Raw genomic sequence first — 21,691 nt, 5'->3', positions numbered from 1 at the left:
AAGTTTTCGCGGACATTTCACCTAACACAATACAAAAAAGGAGGGCACTGAAGCCCCTACTCTCCGTGTTGGCTCAACATGAAATTAAATATAAATGGGCCTTTCCCTTTGCGCTCAAGTTTGATTACAGAGGTAAGACACATTCTTTCCGAAGCCTTCCAGAAGGAGAACGGATCCTGTTAGACCTCTGTCTCATCTCTCAAGAGTCAGCTATGGACTTCAACAATTCATCAGTGGGATCATACAAATGCCCCTCACCAGCAAGCCCTTTGCAGCCTATGTGGGAAAAACCCAAATACAAACGATCCAAAGAAGCCAGACCACCATGAGACCACGAGTCAAGAAGATGTTTGACTGACTGTCCCCTTTCTTTTTTTTTCTTCATGAACACAGTTCACTTTTTTCCAGGTTTCTCTCCTCGGAGCTCATGTAGGGCTCAGAGTGAGGGTGTGGGCTTTAGCCCATGTCATTCCTTCCCCGCTCTCCAGGGGGAGAATGGTGTGTCTAAGGGTTATAACACTACGTAGCTAGCTTAGGATATTTTCTTTTAGTATGAGGGGGGAAGGGGGGAAAAGGAAGGGATTTTTTCTTTTTTCCTTTCTTTTCCTTCTCTTTTTCTCTTTATTTTTTCTTAGTAATTTTGTCTTATTTACTACATTCTAATCCAGTTGCGTCCCATAGGGGTACCCCTATTGGGATCTGAGCAGTTACCTGTACTTTATTGTTGGCCACCATGGCCTTCATGTGGTATTTAATATTACTTCAATGTTAGGCGCTTATCTTCTACACAGATATAAGTCTCAGTTAACCATGGCAACGTGCAGTAGAATTTTCTACCATGACACTTCCTGCTGCAGTGCTTTAGTCGCAGGAAGGGTTCTGTTCTCCCTGGGTTGAGGTCCAGGAGATCCCACCCCCCTTCCCAGAACCGTGTTCTTGGCAGGGGGGAGGGCGGTGGGGCGGAGGGTTGATGGGGTCCCATCGGATCCCCAGATCGGACTAGCTCCGATTAAAAGTTATGATGTTCTTTGATTTAACATGGTGCGCCGAGGTCGAGGCAGTCATGCTGCACCTCTACCGAGCCCAGGGATTAGGTGATGCCTGTTCCCTGGGTTAGGAGTCTTCCCTGCTCGCAGGGTTTGGACACATCCTCTACTTTAAGGAGTGATGTGCTCCATTGCCATCGCTCCTCACTCAAGTTCCACGAGGGCTTTACTCACCCTTCTTATCCTCCCCCCTCTTTCCCCTTTTCTGCTTTCCTCTCTAACAATTTATTTTCTTGCAGTTGGCTGTCTGCTGGTCAGTATCCTTTCTCTAAGTAAAAAAAGTGTCATCTCAATTCCAGCTACGGTACCCCCTCTTCGCTTGGACCAGGTAAGCGCTGGTAGTTGGGGGGTGAGACCTCTGTTTCTGCTCCATGGCTGTCACTGATTCATTGACCTCCCTGTTAAGGGTTGCCACACATAACACCCAGGGGCTAAATTCACCTTCTAAACGAAGGAAGGTACTCGATTTCGATTGGACCACTGCTAGAAGGCTCCATCATTTTTGGTAGAGACTCTAATGTAGCCTTCGACCAGGGACTAGATAGATCCAAACCTCCCAACGCCCAAAACATCCGCCCAACTAAAATCAGTTCTAAAATAGCTAAGTTGATATATTCACAGGGTCTCACAGACATTTGGAGGGAGTTGAATCCCACCAAAAAAGATTATACTCACTTCTCCCATGCCCACCAATCTTATGCCCGACTAGACCATCTTCTAGTTTCGAATAACTTGATTCCGGCAGCCCAAAGATCACAAATTACTGACACGGTGTGGTCAGATCACTCCCTGTTGAGTGTTCTGATAAATAACCAAACCCCACACTCCAAACACACCCTCTGGAGACTAAAAGAAACCATTCTTTCTGACCCCTCCTGGAAAGTAGAAATCGAAAAGGCCATTACTGAATACTTCACTCAAAATGACACTGCAGATGTCTCAGCAGAAATCTTATGGGCAGCACATAAGGCTACCATAAGAGGGAAATTAATGCAAATAGCTTCCCAAATTAAAAAAGAACACAGGATAGACATAGATAACCTAGAAAAGAATTTTCAAAAATTGTGTTTGGAACACAAGAGAAACCCTGCTTTAGTACCCGTATCCTGATTGGATGCGGCGCGCCTAGAACTAAACTTAGCTCTTACAGCTAAGGCGGAAAAAAGCTTATCATGGCTGGGAGTGAAATACTATTATCAGAAAGATAAAGCTGGGTCTCTCTTGGCGTCACGACTCATGTCACGCACTCGTTCTTATACCTTCCCTAAAATTAAAATAGCGGGCCAACCACACACGACAAACCCTCTGAAAATCATGGAAGCTTTCCATAGTTTCTACGCAGATCTTTATAGCGAACATAAGGCAAATAGACCCCAATCTTTGACTAAATTTCTAGATAATCTACTGATTCCCACTCTATCGGCGGAACGCAGAGACAGACTCGAAGCCCCAGTATCCACCGCAGAAGTCCTAGCGGTAATCAAAAACTTAAAGAAGCGCTCAGCACCGGGTCCAGACGGTTTCTCCGTACCACACTATAAAACTTTTACGAACACCATAGCGCCTTATCTTGCTAAATTCATTAACTCTAAAACCAAAGGAGACCCTCTGGACCCGCAAATGAACGCTGCGTTCATAACCGTAATACCAAAGCCAGATAAAGATCAGGGAGAGGTATCTAATTATAGACCCATATCTCTGATCAATAACGACCTGAAAAGATCACAAATTACTGACACGGTGTGGTCAGATCACTCCCTGTTGAGTGTTCTGATAAATAACCAAACCCCACACTCCAAACACACCCTCTGGAGACTAAAAGAAACCATTCTTTCTGACCCCTCCTGGAAAGTAGAAATCGAAAAGGCCATTACTGAATACTTCACTCAAAATGACACTGCAGATGTCTCAGCAGAAATCTTATGGGCAGTACATAAGGCTACCATAAGAGGGAAATTAATGCAAATAGCTTCCCAAATTAAAAAAGAACACAGGATAGACATAGATAACCTAGAAAAGAATTTTCAAAAATTGTGTTTGGAACACAAGAGAAACCCTGCTTTAGTACCCGTATCCTGATTGGATGCGGCGCGCCTAGAACTAAACTTAGCTCTTACAGCTAAGGCGGAAAAAAGCTTATCATGGCTGGGAGTGAAATACTATTATCAGAAAGATAAAGCTGGGTCTCTCTTGGCGTCACGACTCATGTCACGCACTCGTTCTTATACCTTCCCTAAAATTAAAATAGCGGGCCAACCACACACGACAAACCCTCTGAAAATCATGGAAGCTTTCCATAGTTTCTACGCAGATCTTTATAGCGAACATAAGGCAAATAGACCCCAATCTTTGACTAAATTTCTAGATAATCTACTGATTCCCACTCTATCGGCGGAACGCAGAGACAGACTCGAAGCCCCAGTATCCACCGCAGAAGTCCTAGCGGTAATCAAAAACTTAAAGAAGCGCTCAGCACCGGGTCCAGACGGTTTCTCCGTACCACACTATAAAACTTTTACGAACACCATAGCGCCTTATCTTGCTAAATTCATTAACTCTAAAACCAAAGGAGACCCTCTGGACCCGCAAATGAACGCTGCGTTCATAACCGTAATACCAAAGCCAGATAAAGATCAGGGAGAGGTATCTAATTATAGACCCATATCTCTGATCAATAACGACCTGAAAATAATGACTAAAATTATGGCAGACCGTTTGGCCTCCTTTATTGGGTCCTATATTCATAAGGACCAAGTAGGGTTCATCCCTGGAAGGCAAGGTCCTGACCAAATCAGAAGAACGGTAGATGTGGTTTCTCTCCTGCAATCTGGCTGGGATGGCGGTGGTGAACAAAAGGGAATGTTATTGTCCCTAGACCTACAAAAAGCGTTTGACTCTGTCTCTTGGTCCTACCTGTTCTCAATTATACAACAATGGGGTTTTGGTCCCGTTTTTTGGGGTTACTTCACTCCCTATACTCTAGCCCAGAAGCTAGAATTAAATTACAAGGACAACTCTCTGAACCTATCAAAATAGCAAGAGGGACCCGCCAGGGATGCCCGTTATCGCCACTGATTTTTGCGATTGCAATTGAATCATTGGCAATTGCTATCCGCACTAACCCTGATATAGCGGGGGTTCGCTGCGGGCCCAACATACACAAATGCGGCTTATTCGCTGATGATCTAATTCGTTACCTCACGTCCCCAGTAACCTCGCTCCCGGTCTTATGTAAGCTCCTAGAAGACTTTGCACAGCTCTCAGGATTACGTGTTAACTACTCCAAATCCCAGGCACTCAATGTGTCACTCCCGTCATCTCTGGTCTCTCGGCTGAAGGACTCATTCCGCTTTTCGTGGAGTGAATCCTCCATAAGATATCTTGGTGTCAATCTTACTCCTAAATTCGAACAGCTATATCAGGCAAACTACCCTCCTATATACAAAAAATTAGAATACGATCTCAAACAATGGTCGCCGCACCACATTTCCTGGCTGGGTAAAATAAACTCTGTCAAAATGACTCTTCTTCCGAGACTTTTATATATTTTCCGCGCGCTTCTGATCACCATACGAAAGGATCACCTCTCAGCATTCCAAAACAAGGTTATTAAATTTATTTAGGGATCAAAAGGGCATCGTCTTTCGAGACAATCCCTCTTCGGTTTAAGAACTAAGGGAGGATTGGGACTTCCAAATCTTTTTTGGTACTACCAAAAGGCTAGATTGGCACAGATATCGATGGTATACGCTAAAGCAGCCAGACCTGACTGGGTAGAAATGGAGAGGCAGGCGGTTCCAACCTACACAATTGATTTCCTCCTCTGGTGCTCTCCAAAGGCTAGGCCCCCCGTCTTGTCTCCCGCCTTATCACAATCTCTGAGGATATGGGACATACTCAGGAAGAGCCCTTCTTTGGTGTCACAAAGCAAGCCTCTAACTCACATATTCCGTAACCTGGATTTTCCTCCAGGTATGGATATCAAAGCATTTCAGTGGTGGCTAGACAGGGGAATGTACCGGATCGGGAACTATTTCACTGCAGCTGGGCCGATTTCTCTCAACCACTGTGTTAAACATCTGGATCTCCCCAACTCGGAGAGGTTCAGGTTCTATCAAAGATCACATTTTCTTCAATCCTCCTGGGTTGAGAAACCCAAACCACCGAAATTCACCCCTAAATATGGTGTGGGGGACTCCTGGAGCAGAGGGGGGAAATCTCCTTAATCTACTCTTCGCTTGCAGCTCATGATAGGAAAGCAACGTTCATGCTAGCATGGGAGAGGGATTTACAGGACACATGGGACCTGGAGCACTGGTACACAACCTTTTTCAGATCCTTTAAGGGCATTTTGAATATTTCCTTAATTGAAGCTAGCATAAAGGTCATCACCAGATGGTACTTAACCCCCTCCCGCTTTCTCTAATGCTTCCCTCGGTCTCCCCGCTTTGTTTCCGCAGATGTCAAATGAAAGGTTCCATGATGCATGTCTGGTGGGAATGCCCTAAAATCAGGAACTTTTGGAAAAATTTTTTTACATCATATCCAAAGTAATAGGCAAGACCATCCCCAAGTCTCCTCTAACGGCCCTACTTAACCACCCCATTTCAAAATCATCGCAAAAATTAATATTCTTTATTCTACTGGGAGCCAAAATCACCCTAGCTAAAGCGTGGAAGAAGCCCTCAGTCTCTATCATAGCGACCAAGCGAAAAGTTTCATGGATAATGGCCCAGGAGAAATTAGTAAGCTCTTTACTAGGCACTTTGGCGCAGTTTGAGAGGACTTGGGAACCATGGTCCAAATATATTGGAATAAGGGATCCCCCAAAACCGTAGAGCTATTCTCTCAACAGACTTGGGTCTGCCTAGCAGACAGCCAACCCTTCTCTTCTCTATCCTCTATAGCAATCTCTTATTTCTCCTCACTCTTCTTTCTTCCCCCAACCCATCTTTCCTTCACCCCATGAATGTAAAATTGGGACTTGCTCCTTTAGTTGGATATCATTGGAAGGGACATTAGTAAAATTGTTTTGGAGGTATATTCCCTAGGTAGCTTGTCCCTGCTAATAAAACCAGTCTTCTTCTCTACTAAGCAGCGTCACTGCTAGAGTGATTTATACTACCAGTTTTGACTGTTAAACGTTTAGCTTGCTATCTCTTGTTCCCGAGGTTCTTTTGTTGTTTTTTTTTTTTTTGTATTTCTCCGCCTTTAGGCCTTTAGAAGATGGAATCCATTCCTCTCTCCAGCACAGTATGATCCCATTTAGGGGTGCTGGTAGTGGAAATGGTTTAAGATACTGTACCTAGCACTAGGGTCTGAGGTGACTCAGGTAATATACTCTTCGAATCCAAGAGATGTCAATTACTTTTATTGAATGGTGTATTTCTAGTGTATAAGTTGTTACCTTGCAGAGTTATGCCGCTGTATCATTTGTTTACATTTTGTCTTGACTTGTCTGATGTATAATTATATCTTGTCATACTTTTAAAATCCAATAAAATATTTAAAACATAAAAAAAAAAAAAAGAAAGTAACAAATAGCAACAAACACATTTAACCAACACTTTCTGTTAGGGCTTACCCCTGCCCGTGTGCTTTAAGTTCCTGTGTGGACTTCTTTCTCCTTCTGTCAAGTTAAGTATGTTAGTAGGATCACCAGGCTATCAAACCCTTCAAATGCATTCAGGAGCAAAACACCACAGGAGACAGGTTTATGATGCTTTAACTCAAAGTATATTTTAACCATTCATGGTATATATAGTATGCTTACAAGGCAAAGTATAAGAGGCGTAGTACAAGGCGGTGTATTTAGAACCAATCACAAGAATCAACATCAAATGGTACGAGACTAATTACTGATTAATTACACATAGCTTCTGCTGGTCGTTTGATCTCTTATCTACTATTTACTTTGTTAGAGCATGTCATGTCAAACTGTTCAGGGACTTTCCAAGAACTATTTAGTAGGTTACATGATCTACCCTGTCAGCAATTTCTATCTTAACTCTTATTTATACTGCTAAATGATTCTACATTTAAAGATCCAGCTGCAGACCAAAATGGAGACTGTATAGTCAATCATATCCTTAAAATCCCTCCTTTTATCCCTTACAAAAGGGATAAACCAGCTAAGTAAATTAGAAGTCCAATGTATTATCCATAAGATCAAATTCATAATGTCTTTGTCTCATAGAGGGATGCCACATCTTGAGGGTAACATCACCATTCCCCTGGGCGTGGTTAGGAAGTCATTGGTTGCAGCTCATATTCAGTTTTTGAAGATTGGTTCATCTTGTACTTGTATCCTTTGATCATGCAGAGCAGGATCTTAAGGATGACATATGCAAAAAGAACAAACAAAAGACACATCAGTATCACAACACCCACTTTCTTCATCCATAGAAACAATCCACTAAACCATTCTCCTGCACCTCCCAATCCTTTGAATGGATTCCACCCTTCTTCAGCAATGTTTCTTGCTTTATGCTGTAATTCTTTTATTCTGTGCAAATGCTCTTCTATTTTATTTTCATAGTCTGATGTCCAAGTACAACATTAATTTCCTATAAATTGGCAAAATCCTCCTTCTGAAGCTAACAAGTAATCTAAAGCCATTTTCTCATGCAAAGCTAATCTACTTAATTCTCGTACTTCTTCATTTAATAAATCTATAGCACTTGTGGTTTCATTTAGAATTTCATCCATTATATTTAAAAAAACTCATTTAATCTTTCCATCAAAACAATTCCCCACCCTGTGAAAGATGGAAACATAGACCAAGTCATGTCTCCAGCATCAAAAAGTTCCCTTTTATCTTTATGGTTCCATACAGTTCTTAATTGATAACTTGCATCAATATAATTTTCTGATACATAAGCAGCAGGTACCAAAGTTACTAGGGCACCGACCCATGACTCTTTGGCTGGAACAATTTTATATGCATGGTCTCCGCATAACCAAAAGAAAGGTGTGGCAAGTGAGAAACATTTAGGAATTCTGGCCTTCTGTATTATTTTATCTATCAGGAAGAAAGTTGTATATAGATGTTTGTTCATTATTGCTGAGCTACAATGTTTTCCTTGACATATAACCACATTATCTATACGATGGGGGTCTGCTACATCTATGTCTCCTATGTCTACTACAAGACCTTTAGAACATTTTACTCTTCCAATCCTCCCACCTTTCCCTCCTAGTCGATAACCAATACTAGGTTTTCCTTGTTTTCCACTCACATAAATTGGTTGTCTTAATTGTTTACAAAAATACTTATCCATACTGGAGAAGTTCTTTCCTATTCCTGATTCCCAAACATCATCATAAGGTTGTGCAATTTTGATATTTATTTCATTTATGGGTGCTGATTGATTTACTGTAATGCTATAAGGAATAAATACAGCCATCATTGCAGGATTTGTAAGACCTAATGGAGGCCTGGAACATACCCAACAATTGGATTTGTTGGCGGTCTGTGCAATTTTCATATGAGTTTTCCATAATAGACTTGGATATTCATCATTTTTTAGACTTCGTTTGTCAATATCTGTTGTAGCCATGATCTGTGTGCACTGCAATCTGTTTGACCATGGGCATGAATCATATATATCACGTGCTATCATATATATGACAAGACCAAGTGTAATGGTAATGCTACAGACAGTTACTCCCCTATGTTTTATCAATGTGGTCAATGGTATCTCCTTCTGACGTCCCTTTCGCAAGATCCTGGGACTTATCATCTCTTCTTGGTCCTGTTCTTGGTGCATGCGTGATTCTCGATGCATGTATCCACGCTGGAGATTGCTCAGTAAGAACAGCTGTTCTAGTAATTGCTATTACTGTTGTCTGTTCACCGTAGGGTGGATCTAGTGACCCGTGCTTCTGCAGTTGTTTAACAAGAATTGATCACCTACTTGAAAAGGATGTGTTGGCTGTCCTGCTGGAAGTGAGAAAGACAAAGAAACATCACCATAGATTGAATTTAATTTCTCAATCAATTTTACCACATGTTCTTGTTGTATCACTTCTAAATCTCCTTGCTGTACCCCTAACCCAAGGCGTAGGGAATGGTCTTCCCATTAGAACTTCAAAAGGGGATAATTTTGTGTTTTTATTAGGGGTCATTCTTATTTCTGCAAGCACAGCTGGTGGATGTTCTATCCAATTTTTAAAACTCCCCCTGTTCCCTTTCTTAACTTGTCTTTGATGGTTCTGTTCATTCTTTCTACAATCCCTGAACTCTGTGGATGATATGGTATGTGAAATTTCCAATCAATTGCTAACAGTCTGCTAATGTGTCCTGTTGGTGCTGCAGTGCATGCTGGTCCCTTGTCACTATCTATGATTACAGGGCAACCATATCTTGAGATCCATTCCTTACACAGGATTTTAGCAACTGTCTTAGCACTCTCTCTTACTGTAGGGATTCCTTCAAGCAATTTTGAAAATTTGTCCACGATTACCAAAAGATATTTAAAACCACCCTTTGCTACTGGCATGTGAGTGAAATCAATTTGTAATTTCTGCATTGGACCTTGGGGTGCTGGCAAATGATCCAATGCACCTACCTTCTTTCCTTGTACATTGTTTTGTGCACATATTAAACACCTGGATAGTTGAACATCAATTAGATTCCACAAATCTCTACATACAAAATGTCTAGCAATAGCCATTAATGTATTCTTTTTACTTTTATGTTCAAATCTATTATAATGAGAAATGAACAATGGAGCCACTGCTCTCAGGAGACCATACTTACAGATGTCTCCCTCCTTGTTGGCCCACAGACCAAATTGGTCTTGGGACAACCCATTCCTTGACCAAAATTGAAAATCATCTGGCATTGCAAATGCTTGCAAATGGAAAAGGTCAGTATCCTCTATCAAGGAAGGTATTAAAAATGATGGCAGATGTGATGGACCAATGGGTTTAGAAGCGATTGATTATGTGGAACCTGATCTGCAAGTTTATTTCCTAAGGAAATTTTGTCAGAGCCTCCACTGATGGTGTCAGTAAGCGGGACTGTCTCTCAAGTGGTGATATCAGTGGAGATGGTAAAGTATATCTTTTCTTTCCTCTCAGCTGTGTCACTGCTGGTGACAGAACTGGTGTGCTTTTGAGTTGTGACATTTTGAGTGTGTGGCAGGTTTTATTGCTGTTGGATGGCAAAGGTTTCTGCTTTGGGAAAGCAGATATATGCTAGCATTTTGCTTGGATAAGCAAATGGGTGCTTGGAAAGCACAGGTTTTTACTTATTTGAGGAAGGTTTTCTTTGAGAAAATCGAACATTTTCACAATCTGATTTTTCTTTTTTCATTTTTATTCTAACAAAATTTGTCCTCTGAATATCATTATATATCACCTGGTTATCAAACACATGTCTGTTTGCATGTTTGTTCTATGTGCTATATGTTTGTCTTGCATGATATATAGTACTTAAGTTGTCATAATATAATGATATATATATATATATGGTGATAAAATTGTAGATGTGGTAAGATAAGTCTATAAAGTCTGTAACTACTAAGGTATATAGAGATAAGAGTTAGGGATGAGCTTCGAGTTCGAGTCGAACTCATGTTCTACTCGAACATTGGCTGTTCGCAAGTTTGCCGAACAGCGAACAATTTGGGGTGTTCGCGGCAAATTCGAATGCCGCAGAACACCCTTTAAAAGTCTATGGGAGAAATCAAAACTGCTAATTTTAAAGGCTTATATGCAAGTTATTGTCATAAAAAGTGTTTGGGGACCCGGGTCCTGCCCCAGGGGACATGGATCAATGCAAAAAAAAGTTTTAAAAACGGACGTTTTTTCAGGAGCAGTGATTTTATTAATGCTTAAAGTCAAACAATAAAAGTGTAATATCCCTTTAAATTTCGTACCTTGGGGGTGTCTATAGTATGCCTGTAAAGGGGCGCATGTTTCCTGTGTTTAGAACAGTCTGACCTCAAAATGACATTTGGAAGGAAAAAACTCATTTAAAACTACCCGCGGCTATTGCATTGCCGACAATACACATAGAAGTTCATTGATAAAAACGGCATGGGAATTCCCCACAGGGCAACCCCGAACCAAAAAAAAAAAAAAAAATGATGTGGGGGTCCCCCTAAATTCCATACAAGGCCCTTCAGGTCTGGTATGGATATTAAGGGGAACCCCAGCCAAAATTTTTTTAAAAAATTGACGTGGGGTTCCCCCTAAATTCCATACCAGACCCTTCAGGTCTGGTATGGATTTTAAGGGGAACCCTGCGCCAAAAAAAAAAAAAAAACGGCGTGGGGTCCCCCCAAAAATCCATACCAGACCCTTATCCGAGCACGCAACCTGGCAGGCCACAGGAAAAGAGGGGGGGACGAGAGTGCGGCCCCCCCCCCTCCTGAACCGTACCAGGCCACATGCCCTCAACATTGGGAGGGTGCTTTGGGGTAGCCCCCCAAAACACCTTGTCCCCATGTTGATGAAGACAAGGGCCTCATCCCCACAACCCTGGCCGGTGGTTGTGGGGGTCTGCGGGCGGGGGGCTTATCGGAATCTGGAAGCCCCCTTTAACAAGGGGACCCCCAGATCCCGGCCCCCCCCGTGTGAAATGGTAAGGGGGTACTTACCCCTACCATTTCACTAAAAAACTGTCAAAAATGTTAAAAATGACAAGAGACAGTTTTTGACAATTCCTTTATTTAAATGCTTCTTCTTTCTTCCTTCATCTTCTTCTTCTTCTGGTTCTTCTGGCTCTTCTGGTTCTTCCTCCGGCGTTCTCGTCCAGCATCTCCTCCGCGGCGTCTTCTATCTTCTTCTCCTCGGGCCGCTCCGCACCCATGTCATGGGGGGGGAGGCTCCCGCTCTTCTCTTCATCTTCTTCTTCATCTTCTTCTTCTTCTTCTTCTTCTCTTCTTCCTTCTTCTCTTCTTCGTTTCTTCTCCGGGCCGCTCTGCAGCCATGCTGGCATAGTGGGAGGCTCCCGCTGTGTGACGGCGTCTCTTCGTCTGACGGTTCTTAAATAAGGGGGGCGGGGCCATCCAGTGACCCCGCCCCCCTCTGACGCACGGTGACTTGACGGGACTTCCCTGTGACGTCACGGGGAATGCCACAGGGAAGTCCCGTCATGTCCCGTGCGTCAGAGGGGGGCGGGGTCACCGGGTGGCCCCGCCCCCCGTTATTTAAGAACCGTCAGATGAAGAGACGCCGTCACACAGCGGGAGCCTCCCACCATGCCAGCATGGCTGCGGAGCGGCCCGGAGAAGAAACGAAGAAGAGAAGAAGGAAGAAGAGAAGAAGAAGAAGAAGAAGAAGATGAAGAAGAAGATGAAGAAGAGAAGAAGATGAGGAGAAGAGCGGGAGCCTCCCCCCCCATGCCATGGGTGCGGAGCGGCCCGAGGAGAAGAAGATAGAAGACGCCGCGGAGGAGATGCTGGACGAGAACGCCGGAGGAAGAACCAGAAGAGCCAGAAGAACCAGAAGAAGAAGAAGATGAAGGAAGAAAGAAGAAAGAAGAAGTATTTAAATAAAGGAATTGTCAAAAACTGTCTCTTGTCATTTTTAACATTTTTGACAGTTTTTTAGTGAAATGGTAGGGGTAAGTACCCCCTTACCATTTCACACAGGGGGGGGCCGGGATCTGGGGGTCCCCTTGTTAAAGGGGGCTTCCAGATTCCGATAAGCCCCCCGCCCGCAGACCCCCACAACCACCGGCCAGGGTTGTGGGGATGAGGCCCTTGTCTTCATCAACATGGGGACAAGGTGTTTTGGGGGGCTACCCCAAAGCACCCTCCCAATGTTGAGGGCATGTGGCCTGGTACGGTTCAGGAGGGGGAGGGGGCCGCACTCTCGTCCCCCCTCTTTTCCTGCGGCCTGCCAGGTTGCGTGCTCGGATAAGGGTCTGGTATGGATTTTTGGGGGGACCCCACGCCGTTTTTTTTTTTTTTTTTGGCACGGGGTTCCCCTTAAAATACATACCAGACCCTTCAGGTCTGGTATGGAATTTAGGGGGAACCCCACGTCAATTTTTTTTTTTAAATTTTGGCTGGGGTTCCCCTTAATATCCATACCAGACCTGAAGGGCCTTGTATGGAATTTAGGGGGAGTCCCACATCATTTTTTTTTTTTAATTTTGGTTCGGGGTTGCCCTGTGGGGAATTCCCATGCCGTTTTTATCAATGAACTTCTATGTGTATTGTCGGCAATGCAATAGCCGCGGTAGTTTTAAATGTGTTTTTTCCTTCAAAATGTCATTTTGCTGTCAGACTGTTCTAAACACGGGAAACATGCGCCCCTTTACAGGCATACTATAGACACCCCCCAGGTATGAAATTTAAAGGGATATTACACTTTTATTGTTTGACTTTAAGCATTATTAAAATCACTGCTCCTGAAAAAACGGCCCTTTTTAAAACTTTTTTTTGCATTGATTCATGTCCCCTGGGGCAGGACCCAGGTCCCCAAACACTTTTATTGACAATAACTTGCATATTAGCCTTTAAAATTAGCACTTTTGATTATTCATGTTCGTGTCCCATAGACTTTAACGGTGTTCGCGTGTTCGAACAAATTTTTTTCCTGTTCGCATGTTCTGGTGCGAACCGAACAGGGGGGTGTTCGGCTCATCCCTAATAAGAGTATAGAATACATGAGTATTATTACAAGGTTGAGTTTGTCTTCTGTACATTATTTTGTTGCTTGTGTCTTTAAGGTTTTTTGCACTTTCCATTGTCTAGAGGTTAAACAAAAGCTGTAGAATGGGTAACTTAATTTCAAGATGGGGTAAGAAAGATGCTGAACTTGCTAAGACAAAGATTAAGTTTTTAAGACTCAAAATGAAATACCAAAGTCAGCAGGTAAGAGGTCGAGTGGAGTAATGTTTCCTAAAGCCTTAGAAAATGAAACTGCTAAAGAATTTGTAATATGCAAGGGCTTTTTATATGGAACCTTTTCTGACCAATTTATTAGAATGGTCACAGACTAAACTTGGTTTTGAACCATTCCCTAGAACAGGATCATTTTCACCTTTTCATATAAACATGATCAGAGGATTGGAGAAAGAAATATGCACTATAAGTGCATTTAGGTCGCCCTTGAAGGATATTTGTGCTGGCCAAAAATATTTAATCTCATAGATAGTTTTTTATATAAAAGTGCACTACAGTGCATCTTTGGTTCACAGAGCACAAGACACAGACACTCCTTAGGCATTTGTCAGTCTTTTGAACTGCTGCCTGGAGGTCTGAGTCTTGAGAGATTACTAAACAGCCACAAGGTAATTTGATTGGATACTTTGCTCTACATACTGGAATACTCACCCTACATGCTTATTTTCTCCTTTACTATAGCTGAACGACCATTCGGTCTTTCAGCAAAGCATTGGCTTAATTATATGCCTTGTACATTTACAACACCAATTTTTAAATACACAGATCTCTATCGGCCATCCCTTGTGAAAGTGCTGCAACGCTCTGCACTGCACTCCTGGCTACCCATCTTGTGCTCTGTGAACCAAAAAATCAGCCTGCTCCCAGTTCTGCTGGTTCAACCGCTGTTCTTTGTTATTTTCTGCTTGCTTTTATGAATCAAATTGATGTAAGTACGATTAGTCTCTATTAGACTTTTTTGTATTACTTTCCCAATAATTACTAAATCGCATATATTGCAAAAGTGCAGTCGCATACAATTTATGACGATATAGATATCTTCTATTACTCTTTTACTGTCTTTTGAAATTTACAGATAGACTTGAGCACCTAATTATAAATCCCTTGATGAAGGAGTAATACACACCTATTTCCGAAACATGTCGGGTCACGTGCTATACACCTCATCCGCTTGATCCTCTACATACAGGCTGCGGGCTGTAGGCACATGGGTGCTATATCTTCTATATGCAATTGGATGTACAGTGTTTGTATTTGCACTTTATACATTTGTATTTTCTACTGTTACCTCTTATATATTGAATTTCTATATGTTTAATAAAGATGGCACTGTAGTGCACTTTTATATAAAAAACTATCTATGAGATTAAATATTTTTGGCCAGCACAAATATCCTTCAAGGGTGACCTAAATGCACTTATAGTGCATATTTCTTTCTCCAGTAAAATTTCTTAGGATATTGGCCTTCCCTTGTACACACCTTGCTCTCATTACCCTTTTTATGATCAGAGGATTGTGTTTGAATGACAATAAAGCATTTCCTTACTATTCATGAGATCCTGACCGGGACATGAAATATATGGGCAAGTGTGCCAAGACATGGATAAAATTAGCTCCATATTATAAACCATCAGTAAATTATGGGAACAATAAAAGTTTAATGGCAATGACAGATGAGTATGAAGAGGTTCCAATTACTCATCTAAGAAAGCAAGCAAAACAAAGAGGGCTATGGCATACAGAGGGTGCAAAAAAAAGAAAATTAACACAAATGTTGGGAATGGATGATTTCCAGCAAAGCAAAGATGGGTTTTATGGAGAATATTCAAATGATGAATTAAGACAAATGGGAAAACACAAAAAGTTAAAATTAGGATCTAGTCTTAATAGAAAACAATTGATTACTCAATTGTGGCAAGACGATGGTTTACAGGAATTAGGGACTATGCCATTCATGGGAACATGTGATTGCCGTGATTGTATATTTCCTAGACCTCCAACAACTCCACCTCCTTACATGCCACTATATCCCAGCTTAGCTGGAACTGATGATGATGATAGTGTTTGTCTGTATGTAGCTTCATTACAGAGGGCACAAATGCAGGCTAGAGATTTAGTGAGTAGTAGTGATGATGAGGATGATGAGGCATCCGGTGCATCAACTTCCTCTCCATTAAGACCCCCTTCAAGTGCACAAGTATCAGCTAGTGTGTCTGCACCACCTGAGGTGGCTATAGCTGATTCTGTCTCTACAACTGAGGCAATCATGGAAGCTTCAACTTCATCTCAGTTACAAGGAGATGTGGAAGAAGTGAAAGTATTAACCAGAGCACAAAAAGAAAGGTTAAATCAAGAAGAAATAAGGAAACAGGAACAGCAGAATGCTGATACTTCTCCTATTGTACAGGCCCCATTCATGACTGTAGGCGAACAAGTTATCATTAAACCTCTAGATCCTCAAACCCTGAATAGTATCCTATCTGGGTGTCCACCCCCTCAGAAAAATCACCAGGCTGCAGTAAATTATTTGGTAAAACAAAGCAGTGCAGCGCTAAACCTAAAAGTCCAAATAAAATCCCTTTAAAGTGGAATCAAATGTGGATAGGAAAAAAGTTCTCCTCTGTAGTGATACAGGTGCTCAAGATATTCCATGCAGTGCTATATATCCGTGATACCACCACCGGCCAGCCAAACCGCTCACCTCAGCATATGGACCCCTGAACTAACAGATGGGTCAAAACAGCATATACCACGCTCAGTGGATGGGGATGAAGACTTGTCTGGGAAGATGGTCCCTCGGTAATGAAGAAGGCACTCAAAATTGCAGGTCATATCACATGTAATAAAAATGAAAGTACATAGTGCACACTGCGTGGCTAAAAACTGTAACATTTATTAAAAATCAGGTACTCACAAGCACAGCACTATGCCCTAGTGCTGGGATACAGATAAAATGTCATCAAGGGATAACGTGGGTTAGATGGTGGCTGCAGTGATGTCCAGAAACTCCCGCACGCGTATCGTCCTCCTCGGGACTTCGTCAGAGGTAATGGAGATAAAAGACATCACATCTAAATATATAAAACCCAAATTGTCTACTTCCTGTAAGATAAACCACCCCCTGGGGTACCGTCCAATCGGCTCCGGCTACCTAGGGGTCAAAGGGATTGCTTCCTGCTAAAACTACTAGGTCACTATGGTAACTCAGGCTTATGTGACATTAGGAAGCAGGAAACAAAAAGATTAAATTACACAGACCGCCGTGACGTCATTGACGCCGGGATGGCCGATCATGTGACCTTACATTCTTGATTACCAGCCAAAGCTGGAACACTCTCAGAACCAGAGCTCCTCCCCCAGTAATCAAAACCTCCCCCTCAGGCCGTCACTTCGGAGACAGAACACTCCTATGAATGTGTATTAGAACGGCCGCCGTGACGTCACTGACGCCAGGACGGCCGGTCATGTGATCACACTAGCGTGTTGATTAATAGAGGCTGAAAGGTAAACAAGCACTCTGGAGGCGGGACACTCCCATCAGCATAGGAACGGCCGCCGTGACGTCACTGGCGTCAGGACGGCCGGTCATGTGATCATACTGACGCGTTGTAAAAATAAGCTGGAACGCAAACAAGTACAGAGCACCGCCCCCAGTAACCAGACCTCCTCCCCAGGCTATCAGCATGGCGATCAGCAAAATAGAACTACATTCTATGTACAGCTTCCTTATTATCAATTGCATGTAACACCCAAGTATCACCATTCATATGACCAATGCTGGGCCCATGCATGGAACAGAATACCTGTGTACATTACATGCCCTCAGCTGGAAAAAAAAAAGAGAATGGGGAGGGGAATTTAAAAAATAGTAAAAATTGTTATTACTTATAAAAATCAGCACATGGAGAAAATCCCCATATACTAGATGAACGACATCACTGCAGCCACCCCAATATACCCACCCTAAACATCCAATTCACGATGCGAATGGTAAACATATTACAAATATTACATATTACATATTACAGATATGCGCGTCAAATATAATCATATACACACGACACCCACATAACAGATGTGAGTATCAGTACTATGATAAAATGCCCTATGTGCATAATTAACATTCTATAATGATACGCCATACAAATATTGCTCTCTATCACTATGTACTAGGTACACCAATCCGAAACAGTACCCCATACACATTATTTATCAGAGATGAAACAATTCAAATCGAATTCGACATTGAGTCCCGTGGGTTCCCCCATATTTGGGTGTCGTGTGTATATGATTATATTTGACGCGCATATCTGTAATATGTAATATGTAATATTTGTAATATGTTTACCATTCGCATCGTGAATTGGATGTTTAGGGTGGGTATATTGGGGTGGCTGCAGTGATGTCGTTCATCTAGTATATGGGGATTTTCTCCATGTGCTGATTTTTATAAGTAATAACAATTTTTACTATTTTTTTAAATTCCCCTCCCCATTCTCTTTTTTTTTCCCAGCTGAGGGCATGTAATGTACACAGGTATTCTGTTCCATGCATGGGCCCAGCATTGGTCATATGAATGGTGATACTTGGGTATTACATGCAATTGATAATAAGGAAGCTGAGAGGGGGATGCTGCAAGCTACAGCCATTCCTGCTAATTACTGATCTTTTCAGTTAAACATACAAAAGACTCACTTTTCTCAAAACTTTTGCCTTAGTTTCATTACTTAACTATTCTAATGTTAAACATGCTTAAACATCAGTAGGCAAATGCATTTTTACATATCATCCATACAAGCAACTTTTCCTCACCAATAGCTAGCTAAACAACCAACAAAAGAGCTCAACATTTAAACTCAACATATATTACTGCAGTAATCACAATCTAAGCATCAACACAGGTCATATTTTTCCTTTTCCTACCTGTTTTCTGCGCATTGTTTTTAAACCTCAAAGAACAATTATTTGAGCACCAGCGAAAGGGCCACTCGTCCACCTAACGCGGTCATTAGCTCATCTGTTCTATATCTCAAAAAATCTAAAGCTTGCCGGGGGTTCGCTAAGCACACAATGAGTGGAAACATTTGACCATCTACCCCTTTGCTATATTTATTCAATGTAAATCAAACATATCTGCCACTAACTGCCACCAAAGCAAAGCTAACAACAAACCTCCCATCTCAGTCCACACTAATAATACAGTTTCCCAATAGTCAAAAAACATTACAATTCACAACAGTATTACTAGGATTAATCACTGCACTTCAAACCAGCACTGAAAGGGTTAAATATCCTGCTCACAGCGCCATTATGTAACAAGGGGTTAAATTCTGTGTTACATTTATTCATGGGTTCATTCATATATTTCCCCTTTCAGATATGTGGTCAGTAAATGCAAGGATTAATACACATAACACAAAGAATGTAATAAAAAGTTTTACTTAGCTTTGATTAAAGATGTATTACAGATGATACGATACAGGATAAATACAGCATATTCAATTCCAGGGGACCCCATAACTACTGAAAGTTCTGGAAGGCGATGGTCTGTTTAAAGTCTAGGCACATTCATGTCCTTAGAATCCACTGGCCTTCTCTATTGTCTGACCTTTTAAAGGCTAGATGGAAGGTGCGAATAAGCTGCATTTATCTGGTACTAACAAAAGACTAGCCTGAGACAATGTGACCATCTGTGAGTGACCATCTGTGAGATATATATATATATATATATATATATATATATATATATATATATATATATATATATATAGTAATCACCTTAAAACTATTACTAAGTTTCTTGTAATTCAATAACTAAAGTTATATATGAATATAGACCCATACTACACTGGGGGTTTCTATAGAATGCCTGTAAAGGGGCGCATGTTTCCCGTGTTTAGAACAGTCTGACAGCAAAATGACATTTCAAAGGAAAAAAAGTCATTTAAAACTACTCACGGCTATTAATGAATTGCCGGTCCGACAATACACATAAAAGTTGCATTGATCCATGTCCCCTGGGGCAGGACCCAGATCCCCAAACACTTTTTATGAAAATAACTTGCATATAAGCCTTTAAAATTAGCACTTTTGATTTCTCCCATAGACTTTTAAAGGATGTTCAGCGGCTTTCGAATTTGCCGCGAACACACCAAATTGTTCGCTGTTCAGCGAACTGGTGAACAGCCGATGCTCGAGTCGAACATGAGTTCGACTCGAACTCAAAGCTCATCCCTATTCAGAACACAATCTTAATCAGATCACTTCTGTATATTTTTATATATGATCAGAATATGGAGAATGTTACTCTGACATGTTACATGTAACATAGGATTCATTATATTCTGCTGCTTGGACATAATTGTAATGTGTAGCTTGGTGTATGTGAAAGGTCAGCTTCAATCATACATGACTCAGAGCCCTAATCTTATATTCCTCTCTATAGGTAAGGGTCTGCCGGATCAGATTCTGCTGGATGAACTTGGACATTCCCTGACTCTGGAGCTGAAAGGTAAATAAAACCTGTAGTGTATCTATCACAGGAATCACTTTGTGTAAGGTGCGGAGATGGTGTTGGAATAATTACACTTCTTTTGTACCATCTACTCCACTGAGGACTTCTAGATCTGAATCTTTAGAAATTATAATGATGATCTATGTACACCGATTATACTGGATCTGGGGTCTGTCTTCTGTTACCAGGTTCATAGTTCTGAACAATAAATTGAATTCCATTTTATTCCATGGCCAGAAGCTCATTGCAGGAAATGGATCTAAAAAACGTGTTCTCACCAATGGACTACTGTATTGCCCTTTAAAAACTGTAGCCTGCCAACTTCATATGTCAAAATGCTTCTATCTGTGTGAGGTATTGTGACATCATAACCCAACAGATGTGTTTGTGAATAATACTATATGATCACCATGTCAGAGATTTCATAGTGTTCCTGAATGATAGAGGAGATTTGGATGTCACTTAATAATCAGAAACATACAAAGATGTATATATTCCTAGTTCTCATCTGTAATATCACTTAAAGAGGTTCTAAAGGCTGAAGATTTTATTTACCTTCTTGCATTCTATGAAGATAAAGGAAGCTTTATTATGTTCATTGACACACAGCCTCTTCTTTATCCATGACCAAACAGGGTTTTATAGCAACACCTACAAGAGTAGAACACTAGGAAGAAAAAACGTTGGCACCTCCTGTAATGATGTGTATACTTTATGTTATAATTCAAGTTCAGTTGTTATGCCTAGTTCCTTATGCATGTTAGGAAACAGTTAACAGTTTTGGTCATGTGATCTGGGGGTGGGGAGCTGTGGAGAGCTCTGTAAGATGGATGCTGCTGAATAAACACCAGACTCATGTTAAAGCTCTTGTTGTCTGCCTATTCTTGGTGTTAAATCATCACATGGTACCAGACGTGGGATGAGAAGAATCATGGCAGCAAACAGCAACACAAAGAACATTCCATCCCTGGATTTGGAATCAGGGAATGTATCTGAAAACTGGTCACAATGGAGGGAGCTGATAAAGCTTGTGTTTGCAGGACCAGATGCAGACTAATGGTCTGATGAGCAGAAAGCAGCTCACTTTCTGGTATGTGTGGGACAAAAAGGACGTGATGTGTGCCGAGCCTGGCAAGCAAGTGTGGAGATCAGTGCAGAGGACAAAAAGAAAACAGAGGTACTGTTTACAAAGTTTGAGGCATGCTGCAACCCAAGGAGAAACTCCACAGTGCAAAGGAAACAGTTTTATCAGAGGAAGCAGTGTGGAAGTGAGTCTGTGGATGAATGGGTAACACAGCTGCACTTGCTTGCCAAAGACTGTGCCTTCTATGATGCTGGAGATATGATAAAAGACCGCATTCTGATGGGCAGTAAGTTTAAGGAAGTTCAGGAAAAGCTGCTGCAGGAAGAAGACTTAAATCTTGAGAAAGTCATAAGAATTGCCAGAGCATATGAAATGTCAAGAAAGGACATGCAGGTACTGGAAG

At 41.6% G+C, this 21,691-nt stretch overlaps 1 protein-coding gene across 1 annotated transcript in view; it reads left to right on the top strand.

Moving 5' to 3' along the window:
• LOC141116662 (NACHT, LRR and PYD domains-containing protein 3-like) overlaps positions 1-21,691 on the top strand; it is a 140,577-nt gene that overhangs the window by 96,869 nt on the left and 22,017 nt on the right. Inside the window, exon 4 of the mRNA XM_073609055.1 lies at positions 20,136-20,201. Coding sequence (XP_073465156.1) covers positions 20,136-20,201 — 66 coding nt within the window. The remainder of the gene's footprint in view (positions 1-20,135; positions 20,202-21,691) is intronic.

This window comes from Aquarana catesbeiana, linkage group LG13 (genome assembly GCF_042186555.1).
Source record: "Aquarana catesbeiana isolate 2022-GZ linkage group LG13, ASM4218655v1, whole genome shotgun sequence".
NCBI classification, from domain to species: Eukaryota; Metazoa; Chordata; class Amphibia; order Anura; family Ranidae; genus Aquarana; species Aquarana catesbeiana.
Note: the sequence above shows the minus strand (reverse complement) of the source record. Positions and strands in the feature narration are given on the sequence as shown.